Source organism: Eschscholzia californica, unplaced genomic scaffold (genome assembly GCF_041429995.1).
Source record: "Eschscholzia californica isolate CP2 unplaced genomic scaffold, dmEscCali1.0.p SCAF_1, whole genome shotgun sequence".
Lineage (NCBI taxonomy): Eukaryota > Viridiplantae > Streptophyta > Magnoliopsida > Ranunculales > Papaveraceae > Eschscholzia > Eschscholzia californica.
Genome location: NW_028238198.1, coordinates 84,354,564 through 84,376,581, shown reverse-complemented (window position 1 = coordinate 84,376,581; position 22,018 = coordinate 84,354,564). Strand labels below are relative to the sequence as shown.

Here is a 22,018-nt window from a genome sequence, read left to right as displayed (position 1 = left end):
CTGGTTAATCGAAGTTTAGTTGATTCAGACGATTCAAAGCATCAAAAAGAAAAAAAAACAGACACCACCATTTTTGATAAATCAAGGTTAGTGCATTTTTGATAAAATTTTGAAGACAATTTTCCAATCTTTTTTTACCTTACGAAATTCGGTTTCTCACCTTTTAAGTCCTAACCAAACAATAGAAATTCGATTTTGGAGATCAATTTTCCCACCTTATTTTCATATGTAACAAACAAACCCTAAAGGATTATATCCATAACTTAGACTGTATAAACTCCACTATTGATAATCTAAAAATCTAACTTTGATCATTTTATATTTAAATTGAAAAGGGTAACTATCTTATTCTATTAGAGTCCACATTGAGTTGAAAATCTAGCTAAAGTTTTGTTTGTTTTTATCTCATTATATGAATCTAACTCCTGTGGTTTGTCTAAACATGAATTGTCTTACTCAATGGACAAAACTTAACTTGAATAAGTTATTTTAATAAAAACAAACCTTACGAGATAGCTTGAGTCAATTCAGACTTCGAGTCAAGTTTCAACTTGGGAGAAAAAAAGCTACCTAAAGGAAACACAATTACTTATTGTATTATAGATTCACAATGACATTATGGAAAAAGAGTAACCAAGTCAACTAAGTTGAGCAAGGGAAAGAAAAAATAGCCAAGAACAAACTCAAGAACAATCACCACATGAAAAACCAAAGAGTTCATACAAAACATGAGAATAACGGTCCGAAAAACGACTAGTTTTCGCTATTGCACGAGACAAAAAAAAACTTGTATTCGTTATTATGAAGTTCACAAGACTAGCATTGTGGAGGTGCGGATACCTGTGCCGGGAGAGAATATAAGGATTTGAGCTGCCTATTTATGAGCTTGCTGTTCTGAACAACCATCTGAAGTTCCAAATCATCTGACCACCATTGTTCTAGCCCATGAGCTTCAAGAAACTTTTGCTTTCCCTTTGATGGCACAAAAAGCTTTGCTTCTGCTGAATTAGCTCTCTCCATACCGAAAGAATTTCCATTTCCGTTACTTTCTGAGTTTCCTTTCATGCTCGAATCAGTATAATAACAACAAATATAGTCACTATTATTCACATATAAATGAGGAACCCATTTCATGATTTCATTACAAGTTTTCCCTATCCCATCACTAGTCGTCGTCTCCGAGACTTCAACCTTTGTTTTGTTGTCACTACTTAAAGGAAGCATAGACTTGAATCTATTCCAAACGAATCGAACTTTCTCTTCCATGTTTCTTAAGCTCATAGACAAAGAAACGGATGGCGGGTTAAACAAATGAGTCTCGACAAAAACTCCTTGCTTAGCTAAGGCTTTACCTACTTGAAGAGCAAAACCAGCACCCAATGAATGACCTGAAATACATACATTACTACTTCCAAATTTATTTACGATATTCTTTAATGCTTCTAGAGCAACATTAAATCTAACAGAACCTTTCAAGCTTTCCCATGCTAGAAATCGAAGATCATCTTCGATATCTCTTCTAATTGTTGCACTCTTTAGTAGTGTTCCTCTGAGTGCTAGAATAGCTCTTGGTGCACCATTAGGTCTTATGACTATGAAATCAGCTAGAGCTGCAGTTCTATCCCATTCAAAGATTGCACCAAAAATCGACCCGTCTCTTTCATCAATTAGGGTTTTTGTTAACTTGTATTTAAAGGGTTTCCACCATTTTGGAGCAAGAGCATTTTCTCCTGTTTTGTTTTCTTGTCTGTCTAATTCTAATAAGTATGAAGCTTGAATGAAACAAGCTATTACAGTTCTTCTATAATTTGGGTCCTTCCTGTAAATTCAATAGATCAATCGCCAAACAAATTTGAAATTCATTTGATATTTCTCAAAATTTAAATACCCTTTTGAAATTGAATTATGTAAGAGATATAATTTGATACTACATTGAACTTAGAATCAAAATTAGGGTTTTGAAATGAAAATAAAAGAAAAATGAGAAATGGGGGTATTAAATGAGAAATGTTACCAGGTTGAGGAGATGAGATCTCTCCAATTGGGAGAAGAAAGTTTTCGAGGTCCAGAAACATGGAAGGCATATGGATGATGATGATTCTCATCTGTTATCTTCTCTACTCTACGTTTATCCATCTACCCACTTTCTCTTTCTTTCTTTCTTCTTCTTCTTTTTCTGCTTAAATTATCACCATGAAAGCAGAGGAGAGAAATTAATGGTGAAGAAATTGGTAACTTGTTTTGTAAAAAGGGGAAAAGGGTTTTGTTTTGCTTTTTTTTTTTTTTTTTGTTCTTTGAATTGATTCAATGTAGGTGGTGGTGGACTCTCAAATCACACGTTAATGTTTTGGAAATCAGAGAAAAAAAAAAACTCATTCTTCCAAATATTCCTCTTCTTGTGTACAACCAAAATATCTTAGTGGAATAAAGTTACAAAATTATTTCTCTTTTTGAGACACCAAAGTTCACTTTTCCTCTTATGTAATACTATGATTAATTTTGAAGTGTTGACGTGACAATGGGAGTCAGATCCGACCTGATGAAGATGAAGATGATAAGATGATGACCACAATGAGAAAGAAGATGAAGCATGAGATGACCAAAACCCTTGCGAAAACGAACAACAGCTTCGGCGAATCTCACGACCAGCAATTCCGTCGAGGAGAGAGAGGGTAGTAATTGGTTTCTGGAAAAAGAGATCATAAAAGAAAATAAATCTTCCGAGAGAGAGTTATATGAGTAAGTTTGAAAGGGAAAGAAGAATGTTATATAGAAGGGTAAATAGGGTATTATCTAAATATATGGCAACCTAGAGATGGGTAAATGCACATCGAGATCCGAATTTAGGTTTGATCTTCCTTTTTTTTTCTAAAACGGGTCTTTTGTGAAATATTAATATTTGGTGGGCCTAATTTTGTATTTGAGCTCATTTTTGGAGTTTTCACTAAAAAAATTTAGTGATGGGGGAGGAAGATTATACTTATGAAAACAAAAGATAGGGGCATTGGAATGAAACCATATCGAACACAAACAACATTGGAATGGAAACTAAACACTTGATTGCTGGAGTGGTTAAAGTGTTGACATATACTCTAAAGGTACTTGGAAGTCTCGGGTTCGATACCTAGATAAGGTGGAATTTCTAGATTATTGAACTTGGGGTTATTAGGGCATAAATAATGTACATGGGCTTTAGGCTATAGTTTAGTTAGGCTTTAGGCATGTTCTTGTTTGATTTGACAGTTACCGTGCTTATCACATTTTAGGTGTATCAGCGCCATTGTAATGACTATCGTACATCGAAGTCAAATTCCAAAAATAAAAACACAAATAAAAAAAAACAGTAAAAAAATGTCATAACTGAAAATTAGATAGGGCATGCAAGACTAAAAACTTACTCATTTGATACAACCACCAATGAGGTCTACGACCCTCCTTTATGGGTCAACCTTCTATATTAATTTATTTCAAACTTAATATCGTCTTATATTTTCGGTGGTTGTTTCATTTTTGTCAATTTAAAGGATTGAGATATTGATGGTTGTATCATGAGGTAATTACTAGAAAGGTCAAAATAATATTGAAAATGAGTAGGAAAGCACAAAACATTTGAAAATTATTATTCAGGTCAAAAAGTGTGCAAATACTATAATATCCTTTTTTGTCACTTTGTGTAACTAAATTCTTTTATTTTTCTTTAAATTTTAAATCGATATAACTTTTGTTTGAGATGTCGGATTTCTATAAAAATTATATATTTAGAAATGATTTTTCATTAGCTTTCTAACTCAATACAAGATCCACTTTCAATACTTTTTTTCAAAAAAAAACCCAGAAAAAAACGGTATTTTTTTCCTTTACGTTTTTCTGCAAACGTGTTTGCAACAATCTGTTATGCAAAAGTGTTTGCAACAATCTGTTATGCAAAAGTGTTTGCAACAATCTGTTATGCAAACGTGTTTGCAACAATCTGTTCTGCAAACGTGTTTGCAACAATATGTTCTGCAAACGTGTTTGCATAACGTAAGAAGGTCAAACCGACTATAAATCACATAAATTCCAAAAATCATCTTCTCATCCTCAATCAAAACTACATAGTTTAGAAAAAAATTGGCATGATCGGTTTTGGGGTTAGATTTACCAGTTTTAATCTTACCCAATACACATAATTCAGATACGAGGAGATAGAATACCACCAAGAAGATGTTTCATTCAAGTATTTCACATTAAAATGCAAAAAGATAAGATGATCACCTAAGTAAATGCTTTACATTAAGAAACCCTAATTTGCAGCAATAAGAAAGATGCTACTTAACACAAATAAACATAAACCCTAACTTTAAGAGGTTTCAAAACCCAGTCACCAAATCCTGAATACTTCTACAGTTAATAACCCAATAATCATATCTCCAAATAGAGGGTGGTTTCTTTGCATCAGGAAGGAATTTCTCTGCATTCATTCTTTCTCATTTCTAACTTCTCTAGAATTCCCTTCATTCCATCATTGAATAGCATCAGCTAGTAGAGGGGAGGAAGTAATTTGGGTAGTTTATTTTGGGTGTTATTTTCTGCCATCACATTTATGGTGAACCTTATTCCTCGTTGCTGCACACAGGGTACCCTGTCACCACAACCAACAATAAACTATTAATTTCAATTTGAGATATATAGTTAAATGTAATTCAAATGAATAATTTCTTGCCTTCTGAACCAACAATACTCGCTTTGAATGTGTATCCATCATCAATGTTTGAAGCTGTATGAGTTCCATAATCGTCAACATCTCTAGGAGATTTAAACTCGATTCATTCATTTATGAAAGAAGAAGGATAAGAAGAAGAAAAAGAAGTATCATATCCATCTACATGGGATACATCATTCTCAATTGTTAGCTTCAAACTTATACTTCAAGTGAAAACGTTAGGTTGTTGGCCAATCAACATATTACGAAGTACATAACAGAAAAGGAAATCAATATTTTGTCAAGGAAATCCTCTCAGACATTTTCACAAACAGATTGTGTGCAAAAACTTAAATTGCAATTGTAACATGGGAAAAAGATCAAATACCCTATCAATCAATAATATATAATAACCACCAACATATTTGATCAAAGTAACAAAAATCAACAGAAAGAACAAGATTCATGCTTCAACATATTTGAGTAAGAACTATGAATCGAATGAGTAAAACAACAAAATAGCTAGATATTACCTCTACCAACGACGAAGAAGAAGAAACTATGACCCTCTCTACCTCACCCTCACACCGTCGCCCAGAAACCCTAATATGGTGTTCATTGACTGCATACCAGAGGCTCAAAGAAATGATAAAATCAAGTTCATACAGATTGAAGAGAACAACAAAACTACATTCTGCAACGAATTAGAAATGGAAGATCAGAAGAAGAATGAGAGATTTCATAAAGAAATTTCGAAGAAGAAGAATCAGGAAGAAGAAGAAGCAAAACCCAAAAGTATTGGTGTCGTTTGAGAGAGGAAAGTGTTTTAGTGGGTAGGGGTATTCTGGGAACGAAAAAAGAAAGAAATGACCTGATTGTTAATTATCAATATTATTATAAACTTTACTCATTATAACACAAAATATTTTGGCAACTTCCAACTAATAGAAAAAGATCTTGGCTTTTTTTGTTATTATGATATTTTTTCCAACCCAAAAAGTCATTTTCTATTGTATCATTTGTATTTTCTCCCGAACCCTAATTTTTGATCAATTATTTAATTGAGTATGTCAAATAATCTTAATGGACATAAAGTTCTAGAGCCATCTGGCCTGACCCGATGAGCAAAATGCGGTTGCTCGACCACATTCCTTACCCCTACAACGACAAGCCCATACATTATTTAAACAGATGTATGTTGCTTTTTAGAGTTCAATAAGCGCCCATATTTCTATTTGCAATTTGGGAAGTCTTAGGGGCACAACATTTTTTCTTTGTTCTTTTTTTTAGGGAGGTTAGAGGAATATCCCCTAGTCGTGATGTCGCCCCCGAGTGAAACTCGCAATGTCTTTTAACACTTACCTTTCAATTTAAGCACTTGCCATTTTTTTTGGGAAATTGTCAAATTGGGGGAGAAAGTTGTGCCTTCAGAAGCAGTAAAGGGGGTTTACAGAACTTCCCAACTTCATGCTGTCTAAAGAACTGTTTCACTATAACAAAAGCTAAAAGTAGTTCTATAGGCACCTTATTTAGAAAGTAAACAAGCACTCGAGAACGCGTAAGCAAAATTTCCTATCCGGTTTAATGTAATGGCTGGACATAAAGAAAATGTATTCTCCTGGTTCAACAAAAAAAAAAGTATTCTCCCGAGAAAGTGATTAGATTATTTTATTTCACTTAACAAATTAAGGTATCAGACTAATAAGGGCCTCACTATTTCTTACCCCAAGGATAAATAAACTCAATGGCATTGTTAATGGGATTGAATCGATAAATGCCGTCTTTACGGATATACCATTGACAATCGTCACAAGTATCGTAGTAGGTGTTTTGATTGTACACTTCAAATGAAGCTGTAACCCGCTTGTTCGTTTCGTTATTATACCAATACATAGAACACCAATAGAGCGTTCCGCCGAAAAGTTTATTGTGAAACCACCACTCAGTATGTACCCCATAATGAAGTTGTTTTTCTCCAAAATCGTCGTCCCTAGATTGGCAGTGAATAGTTAAGTCTGCATACTTCATGTCGTTCAAAATGTATACATGGGCGGGTTTAAAAAGGACTTGCGATGAACACTCTTTTGCTAGTAGTGCAAATACAATCAAATAAGCGACTATCCATCCAAAAGTTGTGTTATTCCTCTTTCTACTTGCACCCATTCTCATGACAGAATTATTTTCCCACGAAGTATTCTGGCGATTCCTGCGATCCTTGTCCGAGTTGTTGCTTTGGGCGTCTATCTCTTTAAATTGGCCAATTTCATTCCTATTTTTGATTCTAGAAACCCATAGAGTAAAATATTTGCCCATTATGCAATGGTTTATTTATGCAAAATGTTATGTGTCTCTGTATATATATTTTCCATTATTACCATAGCAAATATGCAAATGAATAAAACAAGATTTTCCCCAAAAGGGAAATATATTACGATAGCAAATATGCAAAAGAATAGAATAATATTTTTTTCTCCAAAAGGGAAATATATTACCATAGCAAATATTGAATTTCGGGTTATTAGGGCATAAATAAAGTAGATGGGCTTTAGGCTATAGTTTAGTTTGGCTTTAGGCGTGTTCTTGTTTGATTTGGCAGTGACCGTGCTTATCACATTTTAGGTGTATCAACGCCATTGTAATGACTATCGTACATCGAAGTCAGATTTCAAAAATAAAAACAAAAACAAAAAAAAATAGTAAAAGAATGCCATAACCGAAAATTAGATAGGGCAAGACTAAAATTTAACTCATTTGATACAGCCACCAATGAGGTCTACGACCCTCCTTTATGGGTCGACCTTCTGTATTAATTTATTTCAGACTTAGTATCGTACTATATTTTCGGTGGTTGTTTCATTTTTGTCAATTTAAAAGATTGAGATATTGATGGTTGTATCGTTTGTATTTTCCCCGGGACCCTAATTTTTGATAAATTAATTAATTGAGTATGTACAATAACCTTAATGGACATAAAGTAGAGCCATCTGGCCTGACCCGATGAGCAAATGCGGTTGCTCGACCACATTCCTTACCCCTACAGCGACAAGCCCAGACATTATTTAAACCGATGTATGTTGCTTTTTAGAGTTCCATAGGCGCCCATATTTCTATTTGCAATTTGGGAAGTCTTAGGGGCACAACATTTTTTTTTTAACAGAGATTAGAGGAATATTCCTAGTCGTGATGTCGGCCCCCGAGTGAAACTCGCAATGTCTTTTAACAATATTAGGACAAAGTCTATATTATGCACAAAGTCTATATTATGACGGGGTTTTGAAGGGACATGTTCTAAAGGTCGGCTGCTTTTAGCACCACCTGTTGTGTACTTGTGTTACGAAAAATTCTATATTTTTTCTGAAAGAAGATCATCCTCAACCTCATCCTTAAAGCCATGCCATCATTTGGACAATTTGGAAGATCAGAAACGAATCCATCTTCTCTCATACAGAAGCTTCGAGTTCTCTCATGCAGAAGCTTCGAGCAGCATTGCTTTACTCTTATAAATGTTTCATCTATCATTGTGCAGAAAATATGTTTTTTAACCTCCACGGGTTTCTAAATTCCTCACTTTCTTCTTCAATTCAATCCAATTATTCAATATATATATATATATATATATATATACTAAGGTATATCCCGTGCCCTAGGGCACAGACACTTGTATCAATCAAATGTTACGGAATTTATTGTTATATTTTATTGAGATAGAAAGATTTTTATCAGTTATTATTATTTTTGTTTCTTTTCTCTTAAATTAGTTATTATTTTATTGAAAGAGAGAGATTTTAATTTCTTTTCTTGATAATAGAGATTTTAATTTTTGTTTCAGACCGTTTTCCCAACCCTAGGGTATATCCCGTGCCCTATGGCACGGACACTTGTATCAATCAAATGTTACGAAATTTATTGTTATATTTTATAGAGAGAGAGATTTTTATTAGTTATTATTTTTTTGTATTATGTTTTTGTTTCTTTTCTCTTAAATCAGTTATTATTTTATTGAGAGAGAGGGAGATTTTAATTTCTTTTTTTAACCCTTGAAATTTATTTTGTTTATTTTTTTTCTTAAATTAGTTATTTTATTTCTAAAAAGGAAAAAGTTATTGTTTTCTAAATAGGTAACTTTATCTCTACGAAGGACTATATTTTAAATTTTAGAAGGGCTTCTAGACAATATCCTTTATTAAAAAAGGATGTTTGTCCCAGTCATCGTTTTCCCTTCTGTTTTATATAATATATATATATATATATATATTATATATATATATATATATATATGTATATATATATACACACGGAGTAGCATATAAATATATTGAGGCGAGAGCATAGGAGGGTGTGGAGCAAACATTTCCATATGATAATTGTATATTTCTGATTCTAGAACAATCACTGCAGACCAAAGTTTTCATACAAATTCTACCATCATCACTATTTGCCTTCTCTATCTCTTTAATTAGCAGAACAAACACTTCCCGTACAAAAGAAAACCAGTCTCGGCCAAGAGAAACACATAAACTACAGAATTTTTCTCTTCATGAACTGTACAGTAAACTACAGACTTTTTTACTTCTCTGCCCAATGATTGTTTGAGGTTTGAAACTCAAAACTACTCAAGCTCATTTTTTCGACACTCCAATAAGTCATGGCTCCAAGTGAAGGTCAACATCAGCAGCAGTCAGATAAGGTTATGAACCGCGTTATGAATCACCGTCGGTCGTACTCTTGGCGGAGGAGTTAGCTTTCAATTTCTCTAATTGTTTCCGGAGGTAGGCTTGCTTTAATTTCTCTCTCCGAGCTGTTGCTTGCTCTTGTCTCCGCAATTTCACCACAGAGGCTTTGTCTCTCTCTTGATTTGCCTCTTCATGAACCTCCCTGGACAATCATACAAATATAATTAACAAAACAAATCACCCACTAATGTACTAAGTCAGAGAGACGAACGATAGATGGAAAGAATGTTATCTGTCACGAAAAATCAATGAAAAGACTGTTTGTAAAAGGAGGATCATGCTCGATTTATATGACCATCTCAATGAGTGGCATCACCTTAGACTACAAACCCAGAAAAGCTTGAAAGCAACAACGACATACATTATTAAGGCTATCATGCAATAAAAAACGGCATACCTTACAAAGCGCTTGTGTTCATCGTTGTCTAAATGGGCGGCTGTCCGCCCTGGCCCAATTGGTTTGTTGTTAAACAGTATAAAAGCATCATCTTCATTTTCTGGTACTACAGCTACAGGTGTGTCAAAACTTTGTGCCTTCTCAGCACCACCATTAGGGACAAGACTCTTGCTAAAGAAATCAACACAGTACTTCTCTTTATCTTCCTCATCAGTGACCTCACCTCTAGCTAGCTTCTCGTATAACTCTGCCTTCTTCTCTAATGCAGCATAGCTCACTGATCCATCTTGTACTGCCTTCAGCTCCAGCTTATCCCTAGATTCATTTCATTTATATTGTGATTAGAAAAATTCATTATAAGCAGTTATTAAATATTAAACACAAACCGGCACTAACTAATTGAAATAACTAACAGGAAATGGGAAGAAATTGAGAAGTTTGACTAATAATCACTTTGATGTAATAAATGTGTTAGGTTGTCATGATATTCATGTCACTTGTACTGGTTTCTTGTGCCTTCTCAAGAATTCAAACAGTACTTGACTGATTTTTCTGATGTAAGTTGTTAAAACAAAGTATTGTTTATTTTTCAGATTGAAACCGATTGGTCGAATCGAACATGGATAGCAAAAAATGCTACCTCATCAGCGACTTAGATTTCAAGGCACTTGCATTGAGCTTGAGATTCGAGATTTGGGGCGTTACAGATGCCTCCCTTACCATCTCTCCAACAAGCGTATCTTTGACATGCCTAATAAAAATGGAAACCAGTACATAAAGCTATGCAGGATTTCCAACCTTACGCATTTTAAATGGACTCCTGACTGTTTACGTCGAGTCTGGCCTCCAACAATCAATAGAGGATTTTAGTAAATTAATCGATAGTGGCTTCTCATAGTCCGATACAAGGTTACCTGGTACGCGGATCGCTCCGGTACGTGGTACGGGTACCGGTACGCGGAACGCTACCATGTGGGTATCGGGTACGCTAGGGGTATACTTCTCCGGTACGCCATTTTCGAGTTCAGTACGTTTTGGACTATTTTTCACAGACAATAAATACTCTCTATGATGCATTTATAATAGATACACCTACTCTTAGACATCATTTCTCCATCATACTTACAATCTTACAAGCCAATTAAAAAAGTTCTTGTGGTTTAACTACCCAATTAGTCGAATTTATAGTTTTCTACAAAGATTTTAGGTTAATTAAGACTAAAATTTAGGTACACTAGTTGTGGGGTACTGGATCGCGAACCCACCAAAAAAGGGTACGAAATTCGGGTACGGTGAATCGGGAACGCGGTACGTAGGGTAGAGGAGAGTATCTGGTGATATCACACAGTAATCCTGAAGCAGAAAAGATCATGGTTGTGGGAACCCATAGTTCCTCTCAGCCGGTTTCAACTGGTCAAAAGTTCCATCCCGCACACCTGTGGCGAATCAAACGAGATCACCATATAAAGAACCACCGTATTAAGATGTCCTAATGCCCATTTAGATAACTATACTATACTAATGGCCATTTACAATATCATATTATCTTATTCTACAGTAACCAACACATAATTAAACAATATGGGTATCTCCATCTTTCCTGCCCCATTGTTCTCAGACACTTGAGCCATCTTCCCAAAGCTTTTCTCCCCTGAAAACCCTTGGTTTCTTTTCAATTGTTTATTTTGTTATTTGGTTTCAATCTTCTAATTTATGGAATCACACTGAACATGTCCAAACAGATAAAAGAAGTACTATAGTTTCATGAAGTGACCTCATACACATAACCACGATAACGTTTAACTTGGATTATCCCCTTACACGCACCACACAATTGTAATTAACAAAATTAGGTTTTTTTCAACAAGAACTAACAAACAAAATTAGGGTTTGCTATAGCTCCTCTTGATGCATCGAAACCCAAGCAAAAGAATCAAAAGGGTTTAATTTGAAACAGGAGTTAATCAAACATACCATAATTGATGGATATATAGCCAATAAGTGAATAAAGACATAAGCTTAGAGAGAGAGAAAGGGGGGGACTAACTTGTGAGCGCGGGCTTCGACACCGGAATTCTTGTGAGAGAAAGGTTCACGAGGGAGGATCTTCTTCTTGGCTCGGTGGTATTCGAGGTGATCAGGTCCAGAATCTTTGGATTTACGAGCTTCTTCCTGAGTTTTGTAGAGTTGAGCTTTGAGTTTAAGAATGGAAGAAGGTCCAACTCCTTCAATGGCTTTGTGTTTCTTCGGCATAATTGATGATTCTGTTAGCCATCCTAATGACTCTACTGTTACCACTCTCTTCTTCTTCCCCTCTTCTCCCCCCGCCATTAAAAATACCACTACCTTCTTCTTCTTCTCCTCCTTCTCCACAGATAAAGAATTGTCGAGATCGGGAGCGAAACTGAAACAAGTAGTAGTATATCTCTCGGTTTAAACCGCAGACCAGGTAAGGTTGTACCCGGTTAGGGGGCGGCGGGTGTAAGAGTTGGGACTTTGGGACCCGAACCGCGTCCCCAAGTGACCACGGGGGCACGGGGTCCGGTGACCGAATTGGGCAAGGCTCGATTGATAAGGCTCTAGTGGATGGTCACATACAAGAGAGTCTACTCGGAGATTCGCCTGTACTGGTACACTTCAAAGATGCCCGGTCACCCTTCCATATAGGACCCGTTCGTTTTGCCTACGTCGTCGCGTGTGTGAAGAGAAGCTCAGTAGGCACCCCCAGTTTCTGCTAGGAGCACCTCTAGCCCTGATGTTGTGGGGACTTCATGTGGAAAGATAGGGTCTTTAGCAATATTTGGGGCACCTTAGTGCTTCAAAGTTACGGAAAATGAAAAGAATCCTAGAGTTGAGATATCGATCACACTTATACAAGTTCAAGTGTTCAACCTAGCGGACGGACACACAAAGTCGGAAAGATGAGTAGAGGTGGGGTAACTGGTTTTATCTTGTGGGTATGATTTGGGTGACTATGACATATAGGTAGTATAAGCCTACATGTTATGAAGGAGTTTAACATGTAAATTAGATTTTCATTTTCAAAAGGAAGAAAAAAAAATAGAGTTTGTGACATGTCTAGGGGCTCACTGGAATTTTGTCATGCAAAACACTTTTTCTAATAAGACAAATGAGAAATATACTGTCTTAAATGTTGGATTGAAGAGTTTAATGGAACATCTCTTTTTTTGTTGAAAGAAGATTGTGTTGTTGAATAAATTGTTAATAAGATTGTTAAATACTAGTGTATTACTCAAAGTAGAGTTGGCAAATTCAAACCAAGTGGAATCCCACCATGTGTAAGTACCATGCTATACTCCTATGCCACCCCATTCCTTTATTTCGGAAGGAATGGAAAGTCTACTTTTTCATGTCTCTCCATGGATTGCCTTATCCTCATAGATGACAATTGTCCACCACCCTTTCGTGTAACTCTTAAGACCATTAGGTCGTGAGATCGAGTCTCGGTGGAAGCAGTTGTCATCAAGATTTATCCTATGTAATTTAGGCTATGAATAGTGTAATAATTTGTCGGGCTTTAGGCCTCTTCGTTATCGGACTTTAAACTTCTTTCATTCTCAGTTTAAATTAAGCGGTTATCGTGCACATTACATCTTCATGATGCATCTATGCCTTGTAACGACTAACGTAGACCGTAGTCGAATTCTCAAACAAAAAAGAAAACTAGAATTTGTCTAGGTCTCTTCTATATTAAAAGTCTAAGACACCATTTTCAAAAAAGATTATGGAGTTTAACTATTAAAAATCGAAATCCGTTTTCAAGTAAAATAAATATGTAATACCACTTTATCTGTACGTGTTCAATGCAAACCAAACCATCAAAATAAGCCCATTAACGCGTTAGATCTCTATACTCCATAAATTTATCCATAGTAAACTGATTTAACAAAAAAATAAAGAGTTAATCTCTATTTGACCCCTTACTTTGTGAACAGTTTCCTTTATAGTCTCATATTTTTTATAAATTCAAATATGACCCCTTTTCAGTGTAAATGTCATAAGTACCCTTCCTACTCCGTAAGCAATAGTTCTAAATATCCTCTAATTTGCTAGTTTCTTCCTCTTGGGCTTCTTGTAAAGTTTCAATTGCAGAGATGGTTAAGCTACCTATATATTCATTGATGGGGCCATTAAAAAAGAAACAACTTATTGAAACAACTTATTGAAACATTAAAATGATTCTTGGTAGTCGTAATACTTTATTAAACTATTTAGTTTGGTCACAAATATTGTGAGAAGATCATTTTTTTAACATTGTAAAGGGAAAACAATTTCAACCCCCACATACCCTTTGTATAAGATTCTATTGATGCATTTTCATATACCAATTTGGAACACGATACAGGAAATAGCGTTTTATTTCCGCACGCAAGAGGCAAGCAAGACTGACCTAAAAGGCTACTGAGTATATATGGAGGCCTAAAGAGTAAATAACCCAAATTTAAGAAGAAAAATGAAATATATATAATTCACAGACCAATTCAAATTAAAACTGATAAGATGTGATTTAAAGTTAGAGGGTAAAAAACATACCCACATGGCCACATCCTCCCATAGTCAAGTTCTATTAGTTAAGAATTCCTAACCAACCCCATAATTTACTCCTATATATATATATATATATATATATATATATATTGAGAGAGAGATCTCATTACTCTTGAGACAAAAAAAAAAATTAACAAGTGAAGAAATGGAAAGAAATTTAGAGCTTTTAATATTGCTAGGGTTCTTGAATCTCTTGATTGGTTTGTCAAATGCAGATTGGAACATTATAGTTGAACACAGAGGAAAACATAAATTAGATATTAGTTTGAAGAATTATTGTGAAAGTTGGAGAATGAATGTTGAATTAAACAATATAAGAGGATATGATGTTGTACCAGAAGAATGTGTTGATTATATAGGAAAATATATGACATCTACTCAGTACCATATGGATTGTGAGAGAGCACTTGAAGAATGTGGTATATATCTTAATAGTTGTTTTGATTGTAGAGAAGATGGTGATTGTAATGGAGATGGAAAAGATGATGCTTGGATCTTCGATGTCGACGATACCCTTTTATCGACCGTTCCTTACTACAAGAGTCATCGTTTTGGGTAACTTCTGATCTTCAATCATGTTCTTTCGTTTTGTTCAAATTTAGATCTAAAATCTGATTCGAGTACTTCAAAAAGTTTTTTTTTCTTTTTGAATGACTACTCAGATTGATTTTAAATTTATTTGAGTCAGATACAGTCCGTCTTAATTAAATTATGTGAAAGGGCTCTGGTAGACTAAAACATGTTAGACTCAAGATATCTATGTTCAAATTAGGTTACTATGAATCAGATTCAAACGACACGACATATTTTGTTAATCTACCATCTTTAACTATATATTATGTCTCAAATTTTTATAACTTAATATTTATGATAACCGCGTTAAGAATATTTTGTTTTCTCTAGATTATTAGTAGATGCTATTAAATCTTGATTAGTTGTAATTTTAAAGAGGAGAGCAATTGAATACAAGTTCATTAGAGGAATGGATGAGAGAGAAAAAAGGTACAGCTCTGGAGCATTCACGGAATCTATTTAAAGAAATAAAAGGGAGAGGACTTAAAATATTTCTCATCTCTTCTCGAGCTGAATACCTCAGGGATGCAACAGTTGACAACCTTGTTAAGGCTGGGTACTATGGTTGGACTGGTCTTATCTTAAGGTACCTTGTAATCATCACCAATCTCTATCGATGGGTCGGTCCATGTAAAATTATGTAATTTGATGCGTGTTCGTTCATATGTGTGCAGGAATTGGGAGGATAACTGTAAAACTGTGCAAGAATATAAGACGGAGCAAAGGAAACGATTGATTGATAGAGGATATCAAATTTGGGGGATTGTTGGAGACCAATGGAGTAGTCTTCAAGGCCATCTATCGACGGATACCCGAACTTTCAAGCTTCCCAATCCAATGTACTACGCCGTCTAAAACTAAGTATGTTATGGTTTTCATCATATGTGTTGTAAGAGCAAATGTTTAGACAATTTTCTACTTTCAGTTAAGGGATTAGACAACATTCATGTGAGTTGAATTTTGGGCAAGAATTTGAGACATTAATATTGGATGTTTCGTTATTTTGCATATGAGAGTAATAAACATATTAAATCGTAAAGATTTGTGCCTTGACATGAATAATGCATGTGTTGCTAATGTTGAAGTTTTGTTTCTTCCTGAATTGAAAATAAAGATGAGTGGAAAAGGGATCCCTATTTAAAACTATTCTTAAATGCCAAAATACGCTTGCGAGTACAAATTATATCAGTGCAAAAACGATATAAGAGTTGAAACTCTTAGCAGTCAATCTTCTCGTTTCCAGACAATTTACACTTGCAATTTTGAAAAACAATGTTACTATGACAAATGCATGAGTACCCCTCTTAGGGCGAGTCATGTGTGTGGGAAAATAACTCAGCATGTCTCATTTTAAACCGAACTACTTTGATCATAGGACTTAGCCGACTACTATAATATTCCAACCCAAATTAAGATAGAAGTTGGATAAAATGTTCCTTAGAAACTAGTTTTCCTGCCCGCCATTATTCTAGTTGAATTCCAATCAGAGTATATGTTCACACAGAATTAAGAAAAGAAAAAAAATTGCATTTTCTCTATTTAAATTATGTCAAGTCATATACCCCACATGACCTCTGGAATCGAATAATAGTCTAAAATACAACACATGAAATCGAATTTGGGGTCTCTAGTCTAAAACACAATAACATGAAATCCAATTTGAGATTTCTAGAGTTTTGGAGTTTATGTCAACATAATCCACCGCTTGGACGCTTATGACCCCATAATCCAATTCTTGCTTGTTTAATGAATGATGACTAGTATTTGTTCAGCAATAATCAGGAGCAAATCAGGAAGGAATACCCTTTTAGAAGTTACCCATTTTAGATAGAGAAAAAGGTTGTTTCCCACCCCTTCTTCCTTGGGTAATTAGGGAAAAATCTCTTGAATTTAGAGAAACACTGAGCTTGATTTTGACCATGGAGAACCACCAACATTCATGGAGATTAGGGTTTTCCTTCAGGAACGCAACCATCTTTGTTTGTTTTTTCAACCTTATTGCTTTTCTTCTCCTCCTTCAGGGTTTTCTCTCCGCTCTCTCCAGTAGGAAAACCGCTCTCAATCAACCCAATACAGGTTCTATTCCTTTTAACTCCTACATGCTTACAAATTTTACCCAAAACTCATTTTTGTCAAATTCTTTTCTAGGTTATAGCTGAATTGATCTGAAAGTTCATTTTTTATGTTTAGAATTGGAATCATGTAGCTGGAGTTAGAATTATTCTAGGGTTTTGTTGCTAACTTGAACTTGGTTTGGTTAATATGTATTGTATTAGTCTTTGAGTTTGTAAACTAATTTTGTTAAATTGCAGTGTATTGAGGATGGCTGTTGTTTTGTTCAATAAATTAGGTTTTGAGATGTCACCTAAAAGCCTTACCTTCTTAAGCCATGTTTAGTGTGCCCGAATGGAAATGCAATTCCCGGAATTGCCTTCTGAACTATTGTTTGGTACATGGCGAATGAATTAGGAATTACATTCCAAAGAGTAATGCAATTCCTCCTAAAGGCAACAATCCCCAAACCCATGCCCCAAGGGGAAGGGGGGTGGGGTTTGAGATTCCCTTTCATTTGATGGTCAATCAATTAATTTACAGACAAAATCAATATCTACCAATCTTATTGCTGACCAAAACCAAACAATAAGGTTTCGCAATTACATAGAATCACATTATGGAATTGTCATTTTTGGTAACAACATTCCATTCCCGCTTGCCAAACATAGCCTTAGGGGTTTTGGATAATTCCATTGTTTGTCATCCTTAGGGCCAACAACATGAAAACACCATAAACAAAGAAGAAAATGAGTTAACTTCGGGAGAGGAAAACTTGAGTGAATTGTCACTATGGTTTGAGTTCTTGTGTGTCTCTTTTGATGTAGAGAGAGCGGGGGGAATTTTTGGATAATATGGTATTGGAGAGTATTGGGATAAGGGTTGGAGATTAGGATTTTTCCCTCTTTTTTTTATGAAATCTTGCAGATTATTTGATTATTGTTAAGGCCTAAAATCAATTCCTCCTTTCTTTTTCGTGTTTATGCTGCAAAAGTTTCACAGTATAAGGTTTATTCACATTAATTGGATCCTGATAAGTTACATGTTCGACTTATAGTCATATACTCATTTGATTTATAGTGTTATAGCTTCTATCAGGAAAAGAGGATTAGACCTTTTTGTAATATTTGAGCACGAGATTCATACTGAAAACTTCCATTTTAAAATGCTATATCTATTGGGGATTCTCTTATGCTTTTCGGATGGTTCTACTAACTTGACAATAATCTGCATTTAACACTTCAAATATCATCTAGTTGACGCATTTCCTTCTTCCAAAATCGACAGAAGTCTTTCCCCACAACCACTTTTACTTAATATTATAATACATGTAAATGCAGCACAATTGAGATACATTATGGAGTCCGAAGAGATTCGTCGTTCTATGGAGCCCGTTGAGTTGATTAAGAGGGTGAGTCCGAACTGATAGCTTCTGCAAATTAACAGTACTATATCTGATGGGACTTGCTTTTGCCCGTTCCCTTTAAACGAAAATTAGTAAAGTGGGTTTCTCATATGGATATTTTCATACTTGAAAATAATAAAAGAAGAAAGAAGTACATCTTCATAGCTTTTACTTAGTTTTTTCCCGACAATTGCTTTGGTGCAGATAAGAGAAATTGAGCAAGAAGTGCATATGGAACCAGAGATTGTGAAACAGAAAGTCTCAAAGCAAGCTACTGCAGTTGATCTCTCTAAGAGACTGAAGTATATCCATGCTTCTGGTGATCCTAACAGTCAAAAAGGTAATCATCCGAGGACTTGATCAATCGTGTAAAAGGGTTCATATTTTATTTTCACACTTATGATTTGTACTTGATCGTCATCATCATGCAATAAAACCATAGCTAAATACTGATTTCTTCAGTATCACAAAAGATTAGCGTAGAAAATGAATAGGAATTGTCTATAAGTAGGTTCGCTCCATAGTTCATAAGGAATTTGAATTTCTTGGCTTCTTTTACCATAAATGGTTGAAGAAATCTCATTTTTCATCTAAACTATTTATCAAACCCAAATTTGAATTTAGTAAATAGTTTATTTAGTATTAGGTACTATATTAGTATTGAAATGGTGACTAATATATGTATATATATATGTCGTTTGGATTTTCAGCTCTTGAGGAGTGGCAAAAACGGAAGATTGAACGCGCCAGGCAACGGGAACTTGAGAAAAATGTAACAGTTGCCTCATAATTGAATAGTAGGTACTTATTATCTCATCCAATCTGTTAATGGTAGAATTGTTTTCTTGTTGCTTTATGTATCTAAATATTTTCTAGTGTACCACTTTACTGTACCATAAATACAAAAAATGTAACAGTTGCCTCATAAGCTTTATGTTTCTCTGCTTCTGCTGTGATGCATTTTTATTTCCATGTTTCATCCTTACTTTGCTACTAGGTATTGTATTTTATAGCAAAAATGTTATACTTTCGGATCCCTAGGGTTCCAGACAACCTAGGTGGACGGGTAAGATTTAAAGAGTGAACCGACAGGTTTAGTTCGTGCCTTCGTGGGCAGGCAGATGTAGAGAGAGAAATGAGATCCACTTCACTCTCAAATCCTATCTGCCAACCTAACACCGTCGAAGTTTTGGGGAGGGGTGAGCAAAATATCATCTTTGATTTTCTGCATTTATTGAGACATTAGCTGAGTTTTCGTGTTTGATTTTGTTCACTTGTTTTTAGCATCAGATGTAAAAGTACATTACTATGAAAGGAAGTAAAACATAGTTGTATTTGCATGGTTTTGTACTTCTGTCTGTATATACAACCTTCTCACATGATATAACCATCTGTCGGTTGTGGGCTGCCTACAAATTCAACTCATAGACAATTTGCCGATAGACTTAAAATTTATTTTTCCGAGACTAAAAATATAAATGAAACCAAATGCATGTATACTGCATGTATATATATATATATATAGATATATAGTTAGTTAAAAAGATTCAAAAGAATACAACTTTTTTTTTTGGTTAAAAAAAAAATAATACAACTTATAATTGCAATTCTCAAATGGTTCACCTAACAAAACCCACAGGTCACATCATTTGCTTTTTCGCTTTTATTTTTAAAATTTCTCCTAAAATCAAAATTAAACTTATTAAAAATGAAGTAGAAAAGAAAAGGAAAAAGGTGAAACAAAGGGGAGTTCTAACTCACTTTCCATCATGTCTCTCTTGCACTACTGACTGAGAGAGCATGTTGTGTCTGAATTTGAATCGTCTGAATCAAATGGACGCAAAATCAACCGAAATCCCACTCGAGCCAAGTCAGTTTTTTCATTCTTTTGTGACCATCTTCTTTGAAAACCTTATTCTCTTTATTTCATTATTAGGGTATATAAGATTGGCTTGCTCCATCTCCAAATGTTTCAGTGGGAGTAGCTTCTTTACCTTTCTTCTTCCTCCCAGAATTTAACCCACAAGAAATTGAACATTCAAATCCATACATATCCCCAAAGCATGACAACAATCCTGACCCACCATCAGTGTGTCTTCTTTGGTGACGACCTGATCGGATACCACCACCTCCCCTGCCACCAGCTCTGTCATAGATGGGTGGAAGTTCGGTCCGCCATCGTTCTAGTTTCGATCTCAAACCTTCCACACTCGCATCAGCTTCCCACTCTTCCAATACATTATTATTACTCCCTGCCGCTTCAGCCACCGGATATAATTGATCTTCCGGTGCTGGTCCTATATCAGACAATGACCAGACTGATCCAGTTGTTGTCACCGTCGCTAATGGAGGTTCTCCACCACTTTCCGACCAATTAACAAGAGACCCATGTTGCTTTTGTTGTTTAAAATCATTAGATGAGACCTCAGATGGGCGGCGTTCACTCACACTACGTCTCATCGCAGCAGCACCACCACCACCACCGCGTTTCTGGTGGTTGTGGTGATGAGGGGTGTGAGACTCTTCGCCCATTAAGTCACGATATCCGACAGCTGAAGAACTAAGTTGAGTATAAAGAGGCATACTTCTTAATGAACCATCAAGAAGAGCAACACCCATGTTTAATATACCTTGAGGACGACCAGAAGGCCGTCGAACTTGCAAAGCAACAAATCTCATTCCATTTCCAGAAGGATTCTGGTTTTGTTGTTGATTTTGATTTCTTGTCGATGGTGGAACTAGATTTCCAACTAATACACGAACCATACCAACACAAACATCACGAAAACATCGGACAGCATAGATTTCAACCATAACAGCTGCAGTATCAGATTGGAGGAACTCATCATCGACACGAAAAACAAATTTATCATTCCATTGAGGATTATTTCTGCCATGGGTATCAACTCTTGTTGATAATTTACGTTCGGGATGAACCCATGCTATTGCATAAGTTTGCATACCACGACCAACACTAGCAAGATCTTGTGCAGAGATCAAGTTGATTTCTAGGAGTTGGAATGGTAAGACATTTGCCGACTTGTTAGGAGGGATAGCTGTTGGGAATGATAATGTCGACGACATTGGTGGTGATGGTGAGTAAAATTTTCCGGCGAGAATACCCCACTTGTCGCCCTGGAGGAATATCAGGACGGCAAGGGGGAGAAGTTTCTGTGAAAGGAAAGAGAGGTCTGAGGGAGGGGAGGGGTTTTGAAGGTTGCTGATAATAATGCTTGAGATGAGGAGAATGGTGGTGGTTATATTGACCAATGCTTTTCTTAGGTTTGGAGAGACAGGTGGGATGAAACCTATGTTTTTAACTAATTTTAGGGTATGGGTAATTTCATTTAGAAGAAGGTTGGATGGATGATAATGTATGATCTGAATTTGACTTAATTCTCTAATTATGATTTCAAATAGATAAGTGATAAGTCATCCCAACTTATATAATGTTAGGTTTTGGCCATTGACTCTGGCACACGGATGCTTTCGTCACACGGATGCTTTCGTCACCACTTGATCCCATATATAACAGACGGTGGAAGAACAGTATAATCTAAGCCCACAGGCGCCGGCGATAGTACCATCAAGGGCTTGACAAAACTGAT

At 35.5% G+C, this 22,018-nt stretch overlaps 5 protein-coding genes across 6 annotated transcripts; 2 read left to right on the top strand and 3 right to left on the bottom strand.

Moving 5' to 3' along the window:
- Positions 1-571: 571 nt before the first annotated feature.
- Positions 572-2,667, bottom strand: LOC147570269 (GDSL esterase/lipase At4g10955-like). Of its 2 annotated transcripts, XM_086656853.1 has the most exons (3): positions 2,015-2,312; positions 1,470-1,819; positions 572-1,388 (listed from the first exon to the last, which is right to left on the bottom strand). In XM_086656853.1, the coding sequence occupies exons 1-3, from the start codon at positions 2,134-2,136 to the stop codon at positions 817-819; spliced, it is 1,044 nt and encodes a 347-aa protein (XP_086512979.1). In that variant the 5' UTR covers positions 2,137-2,312; the 3' UTR covers positions 572-816. The 2 variants fall into 2 exon arrangements, with proteins under 2 accessions (XP_086512979.1, XP_086512978.1); XM_086656852.1 differs by having other exon boundaries at positions 572-1,819; positions 2,015-2,667.
- A 6,353-nt stretch (positions 2,668-9,020) lies between these two features.
- Positions 9,021-12,403, bottom strand: LOC147570268 (uncharacterized protein At4g18257-like). Its single transcript, XM_086656851.1, has 3 exons — positions 11,859-12,403; positions 9,812-10,126; positions 9,021-9,556 (listed from the first exon to the last, which is right to left on the bottom strand). The coding sequence occupies exons 1-3, from the start codon at positions 12,140-12,142 to the stop codon at positions 9,382-9,384; spliced, it is 774 nt and encodes a 257-aa protein (XP_086512977.1). The 5' UTR covers positions 12,143-12,403; the 3' UTR covers positions 9,021-9,381.
- Positions 12,404-14,326: 1,923 nt separating this feature from the next.
- On the top strand, positions 14,327-15,992 carry LOC147570267 (HAD superfamily, subfamily IIIB acid phosphatase). The gene is made up of 3 exons (XM_086656850.1): positions 14,327-14,935; positions 15,330-15,539; positions 15,628-15,992. Exons 1-3 carry the CDS (start codon positions 14,526-14,528, stop codon positions 15,806-15,808), a joined length of 801 nt encoding a protein of 266 aa, XP_086512976.1. The 5' UTR covers positions 14,327-14,525; the 3' UTR covers positions 15,809-15,992.
- A 581-nt stretch (positions 15,993-16,573) lies between these two features.
- LOC147570266 (uncharacterized) lies at positions 16,574-19,355 on the top strand. Its single transcript, XM_086656849.1, has 4 exons — positions 16,574-17,029; positions 18,346-18,416; positions 18,615-18,750; positions 19,121-19,355. The coding sequence occupies exons 1-4, from the start codon at positions 16,873-16,875 to the stop codon at positions 19,198-19,200; spliced, it is 444 nt and encodes a 147-aa protein (XP_086512975.1). The 5' UTR covers positions 16,574-16,872; the 3' UTR covers positions 19,201-19,355.
- Positions 19,356-19,963: 608 nt separating this feature from the next.
- Positions 19,964-21,824, bottom strand: LOC147570265 (uncharacterized). Its single transcript, XM_086656847.1, has one exon. It carries the CDS (start codon positions 21,492-21,494, stop codon positions 20,343-20,345), a length of 1,152 nt encoding a protein of 383 aa, XP_086512973.1. The 5' UTR covers positions 21,495-21,824; the 3' UTR covers positions 19,964-20,342.
- Between the last annotated feature and the right edge of the window lie 194 nt (positions 21,825-22,018).